The 18268-nt window shown below is 42.4% G+C and overlaps 2 protein-coding genes across 2 annotated transcripts in view; one reads left to right on the top strand and one right to left on the bottom strand.

Moving 5' to 3' along the window:
* The first annotated feature begins 989 nt into the window (after positions 1-989).
* Positions 990-10667, top strand: tprg1l (tumor protein p63 regulated 1-like). Its single transcript, XM_072448690.1, has 6 exons — positions 990-1288; positions 2896-2987; positions 6127-6177; positions 6256-6381; positions 6918-7071; positions 9119-10667. The coding sequence occupies exons 1-6, from the start codon at positions 1070-1072 to the stop codon at positions 9311-9313; spliced, it is 837 nt and encodes a 278-aa protein (XP_072304791.1). The 5' UTR covers positions 990-1069; the 3' UTR covers positions 9314-10667.
* An 822-nt stretch (positions 10668-11489) lies between these two features.
* wrap73 (WD repeat containing, antisense to TP73) overlaps positions 11490-18268 on the bottom strand; it is a 30677-nt gene continuing 23898 nt past the window's right edge. The window contains exons 6-13 of the mRNA XM_072448700.1: positions 16475-16578; positions 16165-16251; positions 15773-15907; positions 14694-14771; positions 14510-14609; positions 13535-13660; positions 12376-12567; positions 11490-11638 (exon numbers count right to left, since the gene is read on the bottom strand). Of these exons, the coding sequence (XP_072304801.1) occupies positions 11505-11638; positions 12376-12567; positions 13535-13660; positions 14510-14609; positions 14694-14771; positions 15773-15907; positions 16165-16251; positions 16475-16578 (956 nt within the window). The 3' untranslated portion in view covers positions 11490-11504. The remainder of the gene's footprint in view (positions 11639-12375; positions 12568-13534; positions 13661-14509; positions 14610-14693; positions 14772-15772; positions 15908-16164; positions 16252-16474; positions 16579-18268) is intronic.

The following is an 18268-nucleotide window of genomic DNA, read 5'->3' as shown; positions in this document are numbered from 1 at the left end:
TGACGCAGAAGTGGACAGAAATCTACAGGAGACGAGAGATGCGATGCGCTCCGTTGTGCTAATAAACAAACGCACGTGTGTGTTGTATCAGTCCACACGGGGGAGTGGCATGTGCACGGGGGAGTGGCCTGTGCACTTCCACCTGCGTTCTCAAATCGCAGAAAAATCGTCCATACCGCCTTTAAAACGTCCACACATAGAATTATGGCTGAGTTGTAGTTTACACACAAAGAACGTGACATATGCATCACAATTTATATTTTATTATTCTAATGAGTTGTTTTATGTTGCACCCGACAGAAGCAAATTCATAGTTTCTGATTGGTTGCTAAAAACAGACACGCCCACACCGCAGACGTGCTCGTCGTACACTGGTCGTACCACTAGGGGCGCTGTAACCACAGACTCGCTGGGGCCGAGAGAGAGAGAACATTGATTTTGAACCCGATAATATCATAGATAGATGGGTGCACGGTGGCAAAGGCGGTTAGCGCTCTTGCCTCCAAAGAAGGAGATCATGGGATTCCCAGACCAGACCAACATCACATGATCTCTCTGGGTGGAGTCTGCATGTTCTCCCCGTGTTACCGTGGGTTCTCTCCGGGTTCTCCGGCTACTCCCTCCGTCCAATCACATGCAAGTGTGTTTAGGTAAAATTGACTCTAAATTGGCCCTAGTGAATGAATGTGAGCGTGAACTGTCTGTAATGTCTATGTCTCTGTGTTGACCCTGCGACGAGTTGGCCACTGTCCAGGGTGAACCCCGCCTAAGGCCCGAAGTCACTGGGATAGGCTCCAGTCACCCGCGACCCCGAAAGGGAACAAGCGGTAGAAAATGGATGGATGGATGAATATAATAAATCCATGTTTTGAACCCACAATCGAACGAAGTTCTGCCTCATTTCCGGTCTCACTGTCTCTTTAAGACCGAGGAAATCAAAACAGGAAGTGCAAGAATGACGGGGGTCTCCTTCCGCGCCTCTTCACGCACAACACACTTGCGGCTCCGCGCGTGATGGACGCGTCCGCCCGCTGAGGCGCACCGCGGCTCCCCCGGGCCTCCTCGGACCATGCTGCAGCTGAACGACACCGCGGAGCCCCTGAGTCCCGGCGCCGCGGTGCTCCACCCCGCGGACCCGTACGAGGGGGTGGAGGTGGCCTTCACGCCGCCCCCCGAGGCCCGCGCCGCCGCCTCCGTGGCCTGCTGCCCGCCGCTGCAGACGCTCAAGCCCTTCCACATCCACAACCCCACCATGCAGGCCAAAGTCAAGGACTACTTTGTGTTCAGGGTGAGTAACGCGGGGAGTAACGCGGGGAGTAACGCGGGCGTCTGCTGTGTCACTGTGTTTGCGTGCACGACTGTCACGATGATTAGTTTAATCCATAATCGTGGGTAATCGGGTCATAATTCAATCTTAAAAAATGATAAATGTGACAGTTTTAGAAGCAGAATTAAAGGAGACGTGTCGTCCTTTTGAACTTGAACTATAACATGCATAACTATAACAAGTAGAACATTATTTTACATTGTTCAGTGTAAACAGCAATATTGATCCAAAACGGATCAGTAGTAGAAACAGATCCATTGACTTCCTGTTCAGATTGACAAGCCCCGCCTCTTCATATTCATGTTTTACCGTAACAAACAGCAGACTGTTATTTACATGTTTGAAAAGTGCCTACGTGACAATTTAGAGCTCTACATTTGTCACTCGGTGTCTTAATTTTGCATCACAACTAAGTGCAGGGATGTGGGCGGGGCAAGGGGGTAGGTGAAAACAGACATTTTCTGAGCACTTTATCCTTTTTGCAGGACAAACCAGATTAACTCAAACATATAGAATCTATCAAAATACAACTTTGAGTAGATTCATCTTGAGGCAAAGTGAAAAGCTCAGTCAAGTTGATTTTTGATACGTCCCCTTTAAAGTGCCTATGCCAGTTTTTACGATTATATTGTTTTGACTTAATTTGGTGTATTTATACCTATTGTACATATAAATTATAGTTTTACACCAATGGAGCAGGCATTTGTGCAGGAAATGTAGAAAAATCTGTAGAAAATGACAGGAAGTGACATCACACCAGGGACACTCATTCCAAAGTTAATGCAGAATTTACACAAAGAAACAACTTTTCTGACTCGCTAAACATGAATTCAACAAAATAAAATCGCTCTCATATTTTTTTATTAGTGTAAAAAAAAAAAAACATTGGATGAGGGAAGTGAAATGACAAAACTAAAAAAATGTGCTATTCTTTAATAACATTTTATATTTTTTAGCCACATTCAAAACATATTTATCTTAACTGCATAGGGTTAGGGTTAATGATTGGTCCGACCTGTAGGGGGCACTTCAAGTCTTTAATACTCAAAAATTAGACCGAAATGTAAATGCGTTTATATCTGTCTGATGTCATTAAACTGTCACAAAATTGAGAAATCGTTTTTTTTTCTCACAATAATCGTAACACAATCATTTGACATCTCTATTTTCATATCGATAATGCACTTTATTAGTAATTATCCCGTATCTAAATGCCTTCAGTCGCCGTATTCAACGCTGCATTCAAATATTCAGCTCTGGTCACATCTGATGCGAGTACCGTATTTCCCGGACTATAAGTCGCACCTTTTTTCATAGTTTTGGCCGGGGTGCGACTTGTATTTATATAATAATACTCCAGAGCGACTTATATGTGATATTATTTGTTATTTTCACACTTCATTTCATTCCCCAGTGCAACTTATATATGTTTTTTCTTCTCTATTATGCATTTTTTGGCTGGTGCGACTTATAGTCCGGAAATACAGTATCTAGATTTCTTTCTTTTCTCTCCGCTCGGTGGCGCTCTGTGACAGGGCCGGGGGCTTGACGACTTGTTGCTCTCTCAGCCAGGAACCATCGAGCAGGCGGTGAGCGACATCCGGACGGTGGCGCTGCCCTCGGAGGACGGGGAGGTGCTGAGCGTGTGGCTGCTGGCCGAGTGAGTCCGCCCAACAAACGCGCTCTTGACTCAAAGTGACGCACGGGAGCGCTTCACCGCCGCCGAGCGATGGAGGACATAAAAGCGATGGATGAAAGACGCTCGCACAGTTCTCGCTTCTGTCAGGTCCAGGGTTGGTTATCGGAGCGCAAATGGCTCTTGAAAACGTTCCCGGCTGATCCAACATGTGGCAGACGGAGCTTATTAGGCCCGAGCGCCACAAGCTGGCGAGAGGCCTATTAGTCCCGTAAGGCCGTGCAAAGCACGGCTGCGAAAGTGCGCACATAGTGCACACGAAATTGTGCGCGAAGCGCTCGCCCACTTCCAAACACTCACTAACGCACTCCTTCACTCACGCACGCCCCATGCATACTAATTAGTAGTAGGAAAATGGAACATTACCATTGTAAACGGGCGAAGCCCGTGCAAAAGTGCGCACTAAACGAGCACTTTACATTGAGATGACGACCACTTCGCGGTCGTCATCCCCATATAAAGCACTCATTTACGCTAAGTAGCTCACGAATACGTTCCTCATCTCTTGCATGTTCCGTGCATATAAGCATGTAATGCAAGAATCATGAAATTTGGCGCAGAGGTAGATGGTGACAAGAGAAGTAAAAAATGTTATTGCGGCAACGCCGTCCACCCAACCAAATGTCGGCCATATTGCTTCAAAAATGGCTAAACATGACTTCGGAGTTTTTCCAAACGTCGTACTTTTACGAACTCCTCCCAGGGCGTTGGCCCTAAAAAGCTGAAATTTGGTGAAAATGCTACTGAGGAGTGGGACATCAAAAGCTATCCAAATTACATTGACCCTCTCACGGTCTCTGTGCGGCGAAGCCGCAAACTGTATCTAGAATTTCAGAAATCTCCCAAATTTAACATTTCTGCCGTTTGTGCAGATAAAGTCTGAATTGCGTCAAATTAGAATCAGTTGTTAAACTCTTTGCCCTAAACCTACTTGAAGTGAAATTAATTAATTTGGCGCCACAGCGCCCCCTACAGATTTTATATGGAGGTTAAATGTTTAGTTTTGCGAAATTATATGAAATTTGACACAAAACAAAATTTTGGCCCCATCAAAAAAGTCAATGAGACTCATGTCATAATTGTTATGGCGTTGCCGTAACGATGACCGAAACCTTTCATGTTATTCCAATGGGGAAATCGCCAGAACATGTTTACACTTTAGACTTTCACAAACTCCTCCCAGGGCGTTAGACATATTAACCTGAAATTTGGAGAGACTCATCTTCAGGACCATCAAAAGTTATCCACATTTTTATTCAAAGAGTCACGGTGTCTGTGCGGCAAAGCCGCACATTTTGCCAAGAATTCAAAATAAAATAGCTTTTTGATGTAAAACAAAGGGGAGAAGATGTGACAGCGTCACAGATTCAGCAGTAGGCGTAATAAAAGGACAATTGGGGCGCGTTAGCGCCCCCTCCTCTTGCGGCGTGGAGGCGGTGTGGCGAGGGCCGATCATTGCCGCTTGCGGCTATATTTTGCTTTTATTACTATTGGGCACCAAAAAGAAGGGAGCACAGGCCAAATGCGGCCCTCAGACCGATTGTTTGTGGGCCCTCGTGCTTCCTGCTAAGTTGGCCCAAACAACAAAAGTAGTAGTTTATTGTAACATAGGAAAAAATCAAGCATTTTGAAGTTTTACCAAGCTAATATTAATGTTCCAAGTCTTATTAAAGGTGTGGAGGCATCGCAACTATGTCAAAAGGAACATTTCAATTGGTTCACTTCATTGTCGGGTTGTCTGTGGCTCCATGTAAGTTTCAAAATAGTGCCCTCGGTGAAAAGAAGTTTGGGACACCGCTGAACAAAGCCATTGATAACCTTGCCCCCCATTCAAGGTCAACATGCAGACTGTGGGGGTCCCGGAGGTGATCATGGAAATCACAGTGTTTGTCTCGAAAGGCGACAGTGAAAAACAGATTGGACAATGTACAAAAGAATTAACCCTCCTGTCCTTAGACCCTCCTGTCCTCAGACCCTCCTGTCCTCAGACCCTCCTGTCCTCAGACCCTCCTGTCCTCAGACCCTCCTGTCCTCAGACCCTCCTGTCCTCAGACCCTCCTTCTCGGCCAGGAAAAACTACAAAAAGTATAAACCTGGAGGAGTTCCACAGTGAAGGAGAGATCTGACTCCCTCAGACGGACGCGAGATAGACAGTGGAGCTGGAGCCACTCAGGAGGAGAACCAGTTCCTCAGGAGGAGAACCAGTTCCTCAGGAGGAGAACCAGTTCCTCAGGAGGAGAACCAGTTCTTCAGGAGGAGAACCAGTTCTTCAGGAGGAGAACCAGTTCCTCAGGAGGAGAACCAGTTCCTCAGGAGGAGAACCAGTTCCTCAGGAGGAGAACCAGTTCTTCAGGAGGAGAACCAGTTCCTCAGGAGGAGAACCAGTTCCTCAGGAGGAGAACCAGTTCCTCAGGAGGAGAACCAGTTCTTCAGGAGGAGAACCAGTTCCTCAGGAGGAGAACCAGTTCCTCAGGAGGAGAACCAGTTCCTCAGGAGGAGAACCAGTTCTTCAGGAGGAGAACCAGTTCCTCAGGAGGAGAACCAGTTCCTCAGGAGGAGAACCAGTTCTTCTAGACCAGTCCATAAAACCATATAATCTAAACTGAACTTGTTATTACTGTGTTATTACTGTAGATATCGAGATGCTTCAAATGCATCAAATATTCAACATATCTAAATAAATACTGATTGATACGGCGACTATAGAGTTAGAGTTATAGAGTTAGAGTTATAGAGTTATAGAGTTACAGAGAGCGCCCTGTGTGTCCGGGCGGGGTCATTCTCCCTCAGGTTAATCCTTGAAACACAAAATGCGCTCTGTCACTGGGATAATCCTCCAGTGAGAAACCTCTGAACTGGAGAGGCCCAGGCTGAAGGGTCGGACGCTCCGGGTGGTCAAACCTCCTCGTCGATGCCCGTCCCGGTCTGCACTGCTGGGTCTAGTTAGAACTCTGATTAGAGACACTGCCCCATCTAGTATTCCCAGCTGTGACTCCAAAGCGGGGTCCACAAACATGACCCCCACACAATCTAATTCCTCTGAGGTTCGGATGCCAACCGCGCAGACGTTCCCGCCGTGATCGTGTCCGTTCTTGATCCGCAGGGTCGACCACTGGAACAACGACAAAGAGAGACTGGTTCTCATCACCGACCGGTAATGAATGGCACTTCTGAAACACTTCTTCTGTGCGTTTATTTTGGTAATTAATAACTTGTTTTCTGGTATTGCCAGGTCTCTTCTGGTCTGCAAATACGACTTCATCAACCTGTTGTGTCAGCAGGTCATCCGCATCTCCCTGAACGCAGTGGACACCGTCTCCGTCGGGGACTTTGAATTCCCACCCAAATCTCTGAGCAAGTACGTCATTTCACCTTTTGGGGGTTTAGGGTTGGTTTCCGTGGAGATGCTGTCGCTTTCCTTTCCCCGGAACGGTCGACAGTCCATCTCGCTTTTACAAGACGATGAGGGCAAAGTTACATAGTGCACCCTTTATTTATTAGAATGCTTTTATTTTTGGTCCTTTTTTAGATTTTTTGATTGCAAATGTAAAACGGGGAACAATTAATAGTAATAAATCATAATAAAGGTTCTTGGTCTTGGATTTTATCAAATAACACGTATACTCCGGAGCAACTTATAGTCCAAAAAATACGGTATTTAAAAGTTGATATTTTACTCATACTTTTAGTCTATTTACGTAATACAAAGTGATTTAAAGAGCGATAAAACCCACTTCTATTAGAATTCATTAACAGTAAGTGTCTGTGGAGCTGTTTCGTTAAACCTCGACTCGTGGAAAGTCGTCTCTAAACTGCGATATGGAACAATTGGACGCCGCGGTGTTCCGGGCGTCGCCCCGTCCCCAACGCTAACACGGGGTTTGTCGCCGGCAGGAGGGACGGGTACGGCGTGCGCGTGCAGTGGGACATGCGACCTCGGGCCTCCTTCTTAAACCGCTGGAACCCCTGGTCCACGGACGTGCCGTACGCCACCTTCACGGAGCACCCCATGGCCCGCGCCGACGAGAAGGTGTCCTCGCTCTGTCAGGTAAGAACCGCTTCCTTCAGATGTTCAGACGATACAGGAAGCGAGAAGGTCCAGTGGTCCAGAGTTATAGACCCTGTTGTAAAGCTCTGTCCTCAGAATGCTGCAGATTCCTGGACGGGAGGCAAAATCGTAACCGGCGACGTCATCATTCGGTTAATCGTGCTTATTATATCGCAATGTAACCAAAAGAATCAATAAGTAATAATGTTGCAATATAACTAAATGAATCGGTAAATAATAATGATGTGATTGCTTGTGAAAAATGCTACTTTACAATATAATAAATGCGAATAATATCTCTTTATTTCACTTTCATTTAAAGCGTTCTTGGTATAACTGTCTGTGTCGGGCCAAATGTGTATTATTTTCCACAAATGCTGTAATTTAAAATACAAAGCTGTTTAGTCACATATTTACACTAAAAATTTGATTAAAATCTCTGGCAAAACAGAATAAAGTGTGAGTCTGTCTCTCATAAGAATGTTCCAATAAGAATGTACTACTGTATATGAAAGAGCTTCTATACGTAGTACTGTGTAGAGTGTTACTACAACTACTACAACTACTACCACTAACTAACTGTTCTTATTCCACTGTTTGATTCAAAGTGCGGGAAACGTTTGGTGACTCATAAAAAGAAACAATAAGATAAACATGTATGATATATTGTTGCAATCTGGCCTCTTGCCACTAGATGTCAGCGTAACACAAATATACAGTGTTTACGCTTGGGATGATTTGATCAAACTCTGTCAAACTCTTTCCATGTCTTTGTGCGAGTGGAACATAATATCAGTGGGATTCGGTAGGACTTATGAGGACTATTTATTTATACATATTTTAAAATGTTTTCTTTATTTTTTGTTCACGACCAGGTAAAGCAGACGACTATTTCTTTTGTACATTTAGAGTTTTTACCAAAATAAAGGTGGAAATATGACGCTCAAATCCTTGACCTGGTGTGACTTTCTCTTTATTTTTTAAATCTATTTGTCCTAAAACCATAACTTTAAATATACATTTCCTCTTGCCACGTCCAGTCTATACTTTTGTTTTGTCTTTGTTTTATTTTTATGTATGTATCATTCTTGATTTTTTTTTATGTTCTGTGTTTTTCTTTAATAGAATAAATAAATATGGCGACTGAAGGCTGTTCGAGCAAATAAATGTATTATTATTATTTAACAAAAGTGTATTATTGATGAAAATCTGAGTAGTAATAATGCGTCTGTTTATGTTATCAATGGTCTTTAGTCACGTGACGTCCAGATTATGATGAACTAAATACAATTATCATTATATTTCTGTTGATTATGATCATTTAGCCCTAATATGCACCGTGTTTAATATTGACATAAATTATATTATTATTATTTCAACATGTAATATAAAAGTCACATTCTACATTATTTATCAGAGACAATAAACTTAATCTACCAAATGAAGAACTTTAGAATTTATTTTCATTTGATTATAGATATATAATTATAGATTAGACGGGCTGCACTTCACTTTTTCATGTCTTAAAGAGGAATGAGTTTTCCTCCAGGTTCAGCGCCGATAAACTGCAAAAACCATCAGCTCTTAGTGTGAAAATGAGACCTCAGTGTGCTGTCTGCTTTTGATTATAGAGCCTTTTACTCTTCGTGAAGCAGGAAGCGCGACGTTAGGGTGCTAATACAGGAAGAGCACCGTTAGCGTGCTAATACAGGAAGAGCACCGTTAGCGTGCTAATACAGGAAGCGCACCGTTAGCGTGCTAATATGTGTCCGCTTCTCTGAAAGGTTAGGAGTTTTGGTTTGGTAAATGTTGACACAATTTTGGTCAATTTTTCCTCATTTTTAAGATGTAAAAATCCGGTTCAGCCCCTTTAAAAACACATGACTGTTTTTGAAAAAGAGATGATTTCTGGAGGGCTCACTCACACATGATGATTATTATTATTATGATCATTATGATGATTTATTATGAACATTATGATTATTATGAATATTGTTATATGATGATTATTATTGTTTGATGATGATGATTTTGATTTCTTTCTCAGTTGGATAATTTCCGCGGGCAGCTGATCCAGGCGGTGAAGCGGGCGCACAAGGAGAACCCGATCCCCGGCCGGGCCAACGGGGTCCTGATCCTGGAGCGCCCGCTGCTCATCGAGACCTACGTGGGCCTTGTGTCCTTCATCAACAACGAGGCCAAGCTGGGCTACTCCATGACCCGCGGCAAGATCGGCTTCTAGACACGGTTACCACGGTTACTCGACTGGTAACCTGAACGTAACCCGATTCAGAGGTTCTGTTCGGGTCAAGTTCTTGTGACAATTCTAAACTAATAGCTACGTTATTTAACTCAATTTAAGGTGTTCATTTTCAGATTGCATTGACTAAAATCTCTGCTCTACAATGTTTATTATCATATCGTGCAGATGGGCCGTGGTAGAGATAAGTCAGAAGTCAGTGGCACGTCAAAGTCAACGTCAACAGTTTATTAAAATAGCTCATGTACTTTTAATATTACAGTATGTATAATGACACCCCAAAGCCTAATGTTAAATTGAAAAGATGAAAACAAAGGGAAGGAACTTAATTCACGTTCTATTTCACTCCTGCTGACCTCTGGCAGACGTCCGTGATTCATAGAACCAGGGTTACATGTGTAACTGTTGTTTGGCAGAATCGTTACCGTCTCCATGACTCCCCTCGACATCTTAGAAACGATACAGTTCAATATTGACACCTTTTTGAGACCCATTGTGTCGAGATCCAGATGAATGTGAAGTTTTGGCACAACTTTTAAAGAAAATGCCACAAATAAAACACATAATTTAGCATATAATAAATATGTAAAACACAAAAATCATTAATTCAATAAAACTAGAATTATGTACGAGTTTCAAGATGAGATGTTTCGGAAATGCCATGTTATTTTTAAATTATTAGTTATTTTTATTATGTATTTATTGTTTTTAAGTGCCAACAACGCAATCGCCAATAATTTGGAAAATTGGTAATTAAAAAAAAGCTTTTGTAGTTGACTACTTATAAGGCGTTAATAAGCACTAGTTCTTTGTTTATAGGCCATTAAAAAGCATTAACCAGCATTTATCACTTGGTTATTAAAAATAGTTTAATACGCCGTTTGTTTATGCTATATTGTTGTCTCTTTTACAAATATTTGTTGTACTTGGATTATTAACACATTTTTGTTCATGGTTTATTAACATTTACAAGCCATGTTAGTAAATGCTTTATAAGTGCATACACACATAACTAGTGCTTATTAATGCCTTATAAATACCTTATTTTAGAACGTTCACAAATAAAAGGTGAGATGTGCTCAGTCTCTTCCATAACATTAAATCCATCTGATATTTGATTGTGTGTAAAATGTTTCTCACATATTTGTAGACATTACTGCTACTTGGCTGTCGTAGTACTTTGTGTGTATCGTGCTCCGGCTTGACTGACTGACTATATTGATATATATATTAATTTTATGCAACCAAAGGATTTTTCACGCGTTTGATGCTGATTCTGTAGCGTCTGCTGTGATGACTTGTTTTGAAGTCTGCATGGTGCGACTGCATGAGCGCTGTGGGAAAGGATGTGCACTTTGTAGGTCGTGTTCAAGAGCTATGGATTTTATTTATGGATTTGCCACTTTTTGTTGTCAGTATGTGAATGTGTGAGTCTTTGTTAATAAATGCTGACGTTCCTGGGTCTAGTTTTTAAAATGTATTTTATTTAAACTACATGACTTTTCTCTTAACCCAAAAATAAGAAAACTTATGTGTTTAATATAATTTTAAATATTTAGATTTTTAATTTGATTATATAGGTGGCAATAAATTAGAAAAAAATAGTATTTCACAATGTTCAAGTGTTCTATGTTTTGTGTTTTTTTTTTAAGAAAAAAAAATAAATAAGAATAGACAAGAGAAAAAACTAATTGTATATAATTGAATTTTTTAGGGGAAAATTAAGGCATCATAAAAGGCACAGAAGGTCAGAGGAATGAGTATGTTTGGATATTAAAAAAATAAAAATTAAAGAAAAACACAGTAAATCCAGACAAAATTGGACCAGAGAAAATAAACAAGTTGTTTGCTGAAAAAAATAAGGCATCCAAATAAGAATAAAGGTGTTGAGGCAATGAGCATGTTCGGCATTGGTATTTGAACGTAACAATTTTATAAAGACACAAAAAATACAAAAGCAACATACTGTAGTTAAATGCATTTTATTAAATCAATTCACAGAAATAAATACAAAAAAATTATAATATATAGCAATAGAAACAAAACTATCATGTCACAGTATCAAAATTGAACATTTTTCAAAACGTTATTAGAAGCTGTAAAAGTAGAAAGCCCCTCGTTGCCTGCACAGGGGGGTTTGGTCAGAGAGACTGCAGGGTCATGTTCACATTGTTCATACATGATGGGTGGGCTGGTGCTGGTCTGGATGGGTGGGCTCCATGTAGCACAGGCAGAGCTGGTCCTTCCCCAGGAGGAGGAGAGCGTCTCCACTGCGGTGCCAGCTCAGGGACTGCACCTGGAAACCACCTGGAATCACCGAGAGGAAAACCACATAAAAGAGGTGAAATGTAACTATAACCTATGGAATTCATATTTTTTTTATTATTTTCCATTTTGGGCTGAAAAAAAGATATACATTTTTTTGGACCATATTAAAATTACAATACATTTAAAAAGGTGGGATTGTTATTGGAAAATTTACCGTAATGTATGTTAAAAATCTTTTTCTAGGCTTAGGATTTTATGTATGCTTTAATTTGGGCTAAAAATTGTAAAACTTTTTTTTAATTTTATTTAAACCATATATTGTTTTTCTATTTTAAATATTTTTTTTCACAATAAAAAAAACTTACACAGAACAAACAAAAACAGACGGGGCAGAGAAAAATGTAAAATTGATACATTTCATTGTGACATGTTGAAGCTGTGTAGACCAGCCCGTGTCAAGAGGGTTTTATTACTTTGTCAAAAACATTACGCAATAAGGCATTAAACGCTTTGGAGATAAGCGGGCGACACCATCAGGCCAAGTTACAGCTCAGACCTGTGGAGAGGCGACTCAGCTCACAGTAATGATGCTTATTTTCACAGGCGTTTTAGTACTAAACAATGCCAGATATAGACCTTTAATGCCGTAGTGTGGAACATGGGATTTTGCATCACATTTTTGAATTCTTTTGCTCGTTTCTGTTGTTTTCAACTCGAGTACTGTGATATTACACCACATCTGCGTCTAGTGAAAGAAAAGATGTCAGATGCGTAACCTTCAGCCGGCACTTGCACCGCCGCGCAGCCCGTCGCCGACCACAGGTAGAGCTTGGCGTTGCCGGTGCACAGGGCGAGGCGCGGCTGTCGGGGGTCCCACTGGAAACAGCGCACAGGGGCCGTGTGCTCCAGGACCGCCGCCGCGCTCATCGTCTGCATGTCCCACACCCACACGGCGCTGGGCATGCAGTCTGTGAACGGGAGGGCAAAACACAAGCAACAACTGTCAAGTTTCAATTTACCCTATTTCCCGGACTATACGTTGCATCTTTTTTCATAGTTTTGGCCGGGGTGCGACTTATACTCCGGAGCGACTTATATCTGATGTTATTAACTCAACCACAAGAGGGCGCTCTAGGCTCTAAGCGACGCAGAAGAAGAATCTGCACTTCCTCTTCCTCTGGAGTTTGTGGAGTTGTTTAGAAGTGACACAGAGGAAGAAGAATTCAGTGGATTTAGTGATTTGGGGTAAAACTGATGCTTTGCTAAACTTGTTAGCATGTTCTTTATGCTATAGTTCTCTGAATAACTGTTCATATGTTACGTTAACATACCAGACACTTACCACAGTTCTGTCTGTGCCTCATGTAGCTGAAGGTGTTAGCGTTAGCATACGTCATGTAGCTGAAGGTGTTAGCGTTAGCATACGTCATGTAGCTGAAGGTGTTAGCGTTAGCATACATCATGTAGCTCAAGGTGTTAGCGTTAGCATACGTCATGTAGCTGAAGGTGTTAGCGTTAGCATACGTCATGTAGCTGAAGGTGTTAGCGTTAGCATACGTCATGTAGCTGAAGGTGTTAGCGTTAGCATACGTCATGTAGCTGAAGGTGTTAGCGTTAGCATACGTCATGTAGCTGAAGGTGTTAGCGTTAGCATACGTACACCTATTCACCATGTTCTCTATGTTATTATTTTAAACTGCATTTCAAGAGGAAATGTCTGATCTTGATCTTGGATTTTATCAAACCAAAAAATGCGACTTAACGACTAAATACTGCCACTTTAAACACAGTACTTTTACTCTTGTATTTGGCTTTCCACCACTTCTGGGTGATATGGCAAACCATTTTACATCACAATTAGGCACAATTCTAATCAGCCTACATCGAGCTCTGAGTGACACCGAGCCGTCCACAGTGCAACCCGACAGCGTTTACCGTTTTTAGTGGCCAAGTAGCGACTGTCGGCGCTGAAAGCCAGGCTGGAGATGCCGATCTTGGGATTGGCTCGCTCTGGGTCTGGTTTGACCACAGGAAGATGGACCGGCGGAGGAGAGATCTCATCTGCAGAACGCAACAGTGACAGTGGCTTAAAGGACACACATACTGCACTTTTCTACCGTTATTGGCCTTTAAACGTGCTTCTACTCTGACTTTATACATGTTTAGAACTTAAAATCATTTAACTACTGATAGCAAACTACATTACTTGATATTTTTGAGGTGTTCCTTCAGGATTTGTGTTTGAATTCCATCTACCGGGAGCAGAGAGAATTACAAAGGAGCTAAACAAATGCTAGCTTGCCAACGACATGCTAATGCAAGCACGCGGTTGTAATGAACGTCTTGGCGGTTGTCGGCAGAAATGTCAGGTGATGATTTATAGACTTAAAGTAGAACTAAGTAGAATTTTCACCTTATTAAAGGTCTTTGGAAATCCCTGTGACGGTCAAAAAATTATTTTCGGGGTGTTTAAAGTGTCCGTCATCGCCCCCTGCTGTCTCGGAGCGGAAAACCAGCCTTGAGACATTTCCCAATCCAAGAAAACTCACCTGAGAAACCCTGGCTCTTTTTTATTATTTCTTTATTTTTGGCCACGTTAAATGATTTTGTATGCGATTATACTTCCTTACGTCAATAAAAACAGAGATAGAACGTCTATTTTGCGTCTGTTCTTCGCATATTTTCACGAGTGAGCTGCAGGGGGAGGAGCTCCACGGCTAAAGCTCTTTAGTTCAGCTTTAATTAGAACCTGAGAAGTGTTTTTGTGAGGCTCAGAGGGGAGAGGACATGAATGAAGCTAAATACAACTGTAGGTATGTTTTTGATGAGGGGACAATGATTCAAAGCTAAAAAAAAGGCAAAATATGTGCCCTGTAAGTACATAAATAAATAAATCCACGATACAAGTACATTTGCTGTGCGTGCCGAAGAGAGCGGAACCCATGGCGACGTCGTGGATGGACAGGTCGTCGCTCACAGCCGGGCGTCGCTCCACCTCCTTGTACACCACCTTCACACAAACACAAAAGAAACTATAACTTAAATCGTCGCAGCGAACATGAACTCTCTTTACGTCCATGCTCAAAGTTCTTACAGCTTTAGTGTTGTTGATGGTCGAAGGGTGCTCGAACTGCGCAATTTTCTTCCACGTGATGTGATTGAGGATTCGCACCTGAGGCAAGGAAACAACATCAAACATAACACACAACTGTGGCCTTCTTTTTTTTTATCATTTTACGTTCCAGCAAGACAACTGTAGAACTGTAGACGTGAACCAACAACAATGTCGACGTTCGTTTGGACAAATCAAGTGCCATTGTTTGTATTTAAGTGCATTATTACAAGCCACATCTTTTTTCATAGTTTTGGCCGGGGTGCGACTTATACTCGATACTACGCGATTTATGTTAATTATGTGATATTATTTGTTATTTTCACACTGGCAACCACAAGAGGGCGCTCTAGGCTCTAAGCGACGCAGAAGAAGAATCTGCACTTCCTCTTCCTCCTGTTTAGAAGTGACACAGAGGAAGAAGAATTCAGTGGATTTAGCGATTTGGGGTAAAACTGATGCTTTGCTAAACTTGTTAGCATGTTCTTTATGCTATAGTTCTCTGAATAACTGTTCATATGTTACGTTAACATACCAGACACTTACCACAGTTCTGTCTGTGCCTCATGTAGCTGAAGGTGTTAGCGTTAGCATACGTCATGTAGTTGAAGGTGTTAGCGTTAGCATACGTCATGTAGCTGAAGGTGTTAGCGTTAGCATACGTCATGTAGCTGAAGGTGTTAGCGTTAGCATACGTCATGTAGCTGAAGGTGTTAGCGTTAGCATACGTCATGTAGCTGAAGGTGTTAGCGTTAGCATACGTCATGTGGCTGAAGGTGTTAGCGTTAGCATACGTCATGTAGCTGAAGGCGTTAGCGTTAGCATATGTCATGTAGCTGAAGGTGTTAGCGTTAGCATACGTCATGTAGCTGAAGGCGTTAGCATACGTACACCTATTCACCATGTTCTCTATGTTATTATTTTAAACTGCATTTCAAGATGAAATGTCTTGTTCTTGGTCTTGGATTTTATCAAATAAATTAACCAAAACGACTTATACGCCAGTGCGACTTATAGTCCGGAAAATATGGTAATATAGGCCCTTAATCGTTTGGTCTCACCTTCTCATCGTAGCTGCCGATGGCCAGGAATTGGCTGCTGGGGCTCCAGGACAACGACTTGACGCCCAGGGACCACTCGTAGGCGCTGTAGGTCGACAGGAGGCGCCCGTCCAGAGAGTACAGCAGCACCTTATACTGACGGGAGGAGTGCGCGCTCAGTAATGCCATCAATAAATATGGAATACCCTCTTACTGCTCTTTTAAGTTAATTTGAGGTGGAATATAAAGTGCTGCTCGTCTCATCTTCATGACCGTTCCTTGTTTTTGACTACAAATCGAACACATTATCGGCTTCCATTTGAAAATATCATTCGGTTTTGCCCAAAAATGTCACTTGCAGCCTTTGCGTTCCCCATCGCTATGACCGTTCATTGACCGACGTGAACACAAACCTCTAAACAGCTCTCCCACACCGCCAGCACACAGCCGTTGGGGGACCACTCCACTCCAGCCAAGTCTTGAGTTTCTGTCTCAAAGTGCTGGGGGAAAGAGACGCAACCGTTACAACACAGTTCTACTCGTGTCCCGTCCCATCAACGAGAGTATCTATTAAGAGATGTATCGTTGGAGATATCATGGATGGGATGGTGGTTCAGTTAACAGTGCAAACTAATCCTGTCACACTTGATAGCAAACACAAATAGGAACAACTGCTTCAGCCTTGATACTGTCGGGTTGTTGTCCCGTGTGAGGATAGCGTACCCTCAGTAAATGCCAGTCGTCGCACACAAAGACGCTGACGTAGTCCTTGCAGTCTCGACGTTCGGCCAGGGCCATGTAAGCGCCGTCTCTGCTGAAGTCCAGAGCTGGAACGGAGACGAGAGGAGGATCGATCAGGGACGGTGAGCTACACGACACCCACGATTCAGCCAGAGAGACCGCGGTGCAAGAGACAGTGGAGTGTTTAACGGGTTTAGGGGTCCCAAGAATGTTTTGACTCAAAGCTGACAGAAAGGTGACATTGTGCACCTTTAAAGTGGACATTTGATTTGTCTGATTTTCCCCCACCGCCGTCAAAAACACAAAGCACTACAACAGAATGAACGCCTGTAGAGCTAAAAATAGTCAAAAGAGTCACATTTTCTCAGTTGTGGTTGGAATATAAAGGCAGTGGCGTCTGGCTTAAAGGTTTAAGACTAATTCACGAGCTTTGTGTCAGTGGAAGACAAGCAGAATGTCAATCATAAATAGTAGATAACATTCAAAACAGACTTCATTTCTTTGCGTACCAGTTCGTAATTATGTAAGTCACAGTAAAATCATCGTTTACCTTTAGAATACCAATAAAAACCCAACTTTAATGTAAAAAGCTTTCATATCTGGCAGTTTATGCAAATCAACTTTTAATATTCAGAAAGTTTGAATTATAATCTATTAAGACAATTGAATAAGAGAAAATTATTAAATGATTTGACTGTTTTATGGTGTCAACAATCGTGAATAATTGTTCTATCCACCAGTCACAAAGCACACCAGGGGCCAGACTATTTACAAGACTTTGCTGGCCCTGAACATCTCATAAAAGCAATTATTTATACAAAGCAATTTAGTAGTATGTTGAAGGATAAACAACAGACAAATAAATGCTATTTTTAGACTCTAAAGTGGCATCAGTTGATACTTGTGTTTAAAATCCAGCTTAAATGTAAAAAAAGGGACAGAGTGCATAAGGTTTATCTTCCTTTTTCTTAATTTCCTCAAAAAACATCACACTACCGTATTTTCCGGACTATAAGTCGCACCTTTTTTCATAGGTTTTGCCGGGGTGCGACTTATACTTATATACTTATACTCCGGAGCCACTTGTGATATTATTTGTTATTTTCACACTTGCAACCACATTTCATACTCCAGTGCCACTTATATATATTCTTTCTTCTCTATTATGCTTTTTGGCTGGTGCGACTTATACTCCGGTGCAACTTATAGTCCGGGAAATACAGTAACTATTGTGCTGGATGAAAGTGTCATGAGCGAATAAAGAAATACTTAAAGCCAAAGTAATTAAACCAGTATCGAATCTGAAAAAGTTGTAATCGGTGAATCCCCATTAATATTCCAGTTGTGTGTATAAATATATCCCCAAACCCTCCCGTGATTGACTGTGGGAGAACCCGTCGGTGTCAGTGAGTCCAGCGGCTCCGTGCATCACAAACAGATCGGATTGGAGCTTCCATTATTTGCGGAGGCCTCCGCGTGTAATCAAATACCTCCACATAACGGCATAACCGCCCCGCCACAACGATCCGCCCGGTGCGAGGGTGCTATGCCGCCATCGGGGCCGCCTTATTCACATGGGCATTCTTGTCTCGCCGCGTCGCATGAGGGGAAACGGGGGAGAGAGTGGCGGACAATCATTTTTCCTGCGCTCGCTGACAGCTCCGTTATGAGGGGCACGTCCCGTTTACTGAGGAGAGGTGCAGCTGTCAGCGAGGGAGCCGTGGTTACAGCACATTCTCGGGCCCCCGGCCACAAGGTACGGGTGTGATCCGGGCC

This window comes from Eucyclogobius newberryi, unplaced genomic scaffold (genome assembly GCF_026437365.1).
Source record: "Eucyclogobius newberryi isolate DKJ021-1_F unplaced genomic scaffold, fEucNew1.0.hap1 SCAF_17, whole genome shotgun sequence".
In the NCBI taxonomy this organism is placed as follows: domain Eukaryota; kingdom Metazoa; phylum Chordata; class Actinopteri; order Gobiiformes; family Gobiidae; genus Eucyclogobius; species Eucyclogobius newberryi.
The sequence above is the reverse complement of the archived record's forward strand: the minus strand, read 5'-3'. Positions and strand labels throughout refer to the sequence as shown.

Excerpts from the sequence above, each read along its gene's own strand:
- tprg1l (XM_072448690.1), top strand. The coding sequence starts at position 1,070 with ATGCTGCAGCTGAACGACACCGCGGAGCCCCTGAGTCCCGGCGCCGCG. Across the intron at positions 1,289-2,895 it reads AGGACTACTTTGTGTTCAGG|CCAGGAACCATCGAGCAGGC; the intron begins GTGAGTAACGCG and ends TTGCTCTCTCAG. Across the intron at positions 6,178-6,255 it reads CTGGTTCTCATCACCGACCG|GTCTCTTCTGGTCTGCAAAT; the intron begins GTAATGAATGGC and ends TGGTATTGCCAG.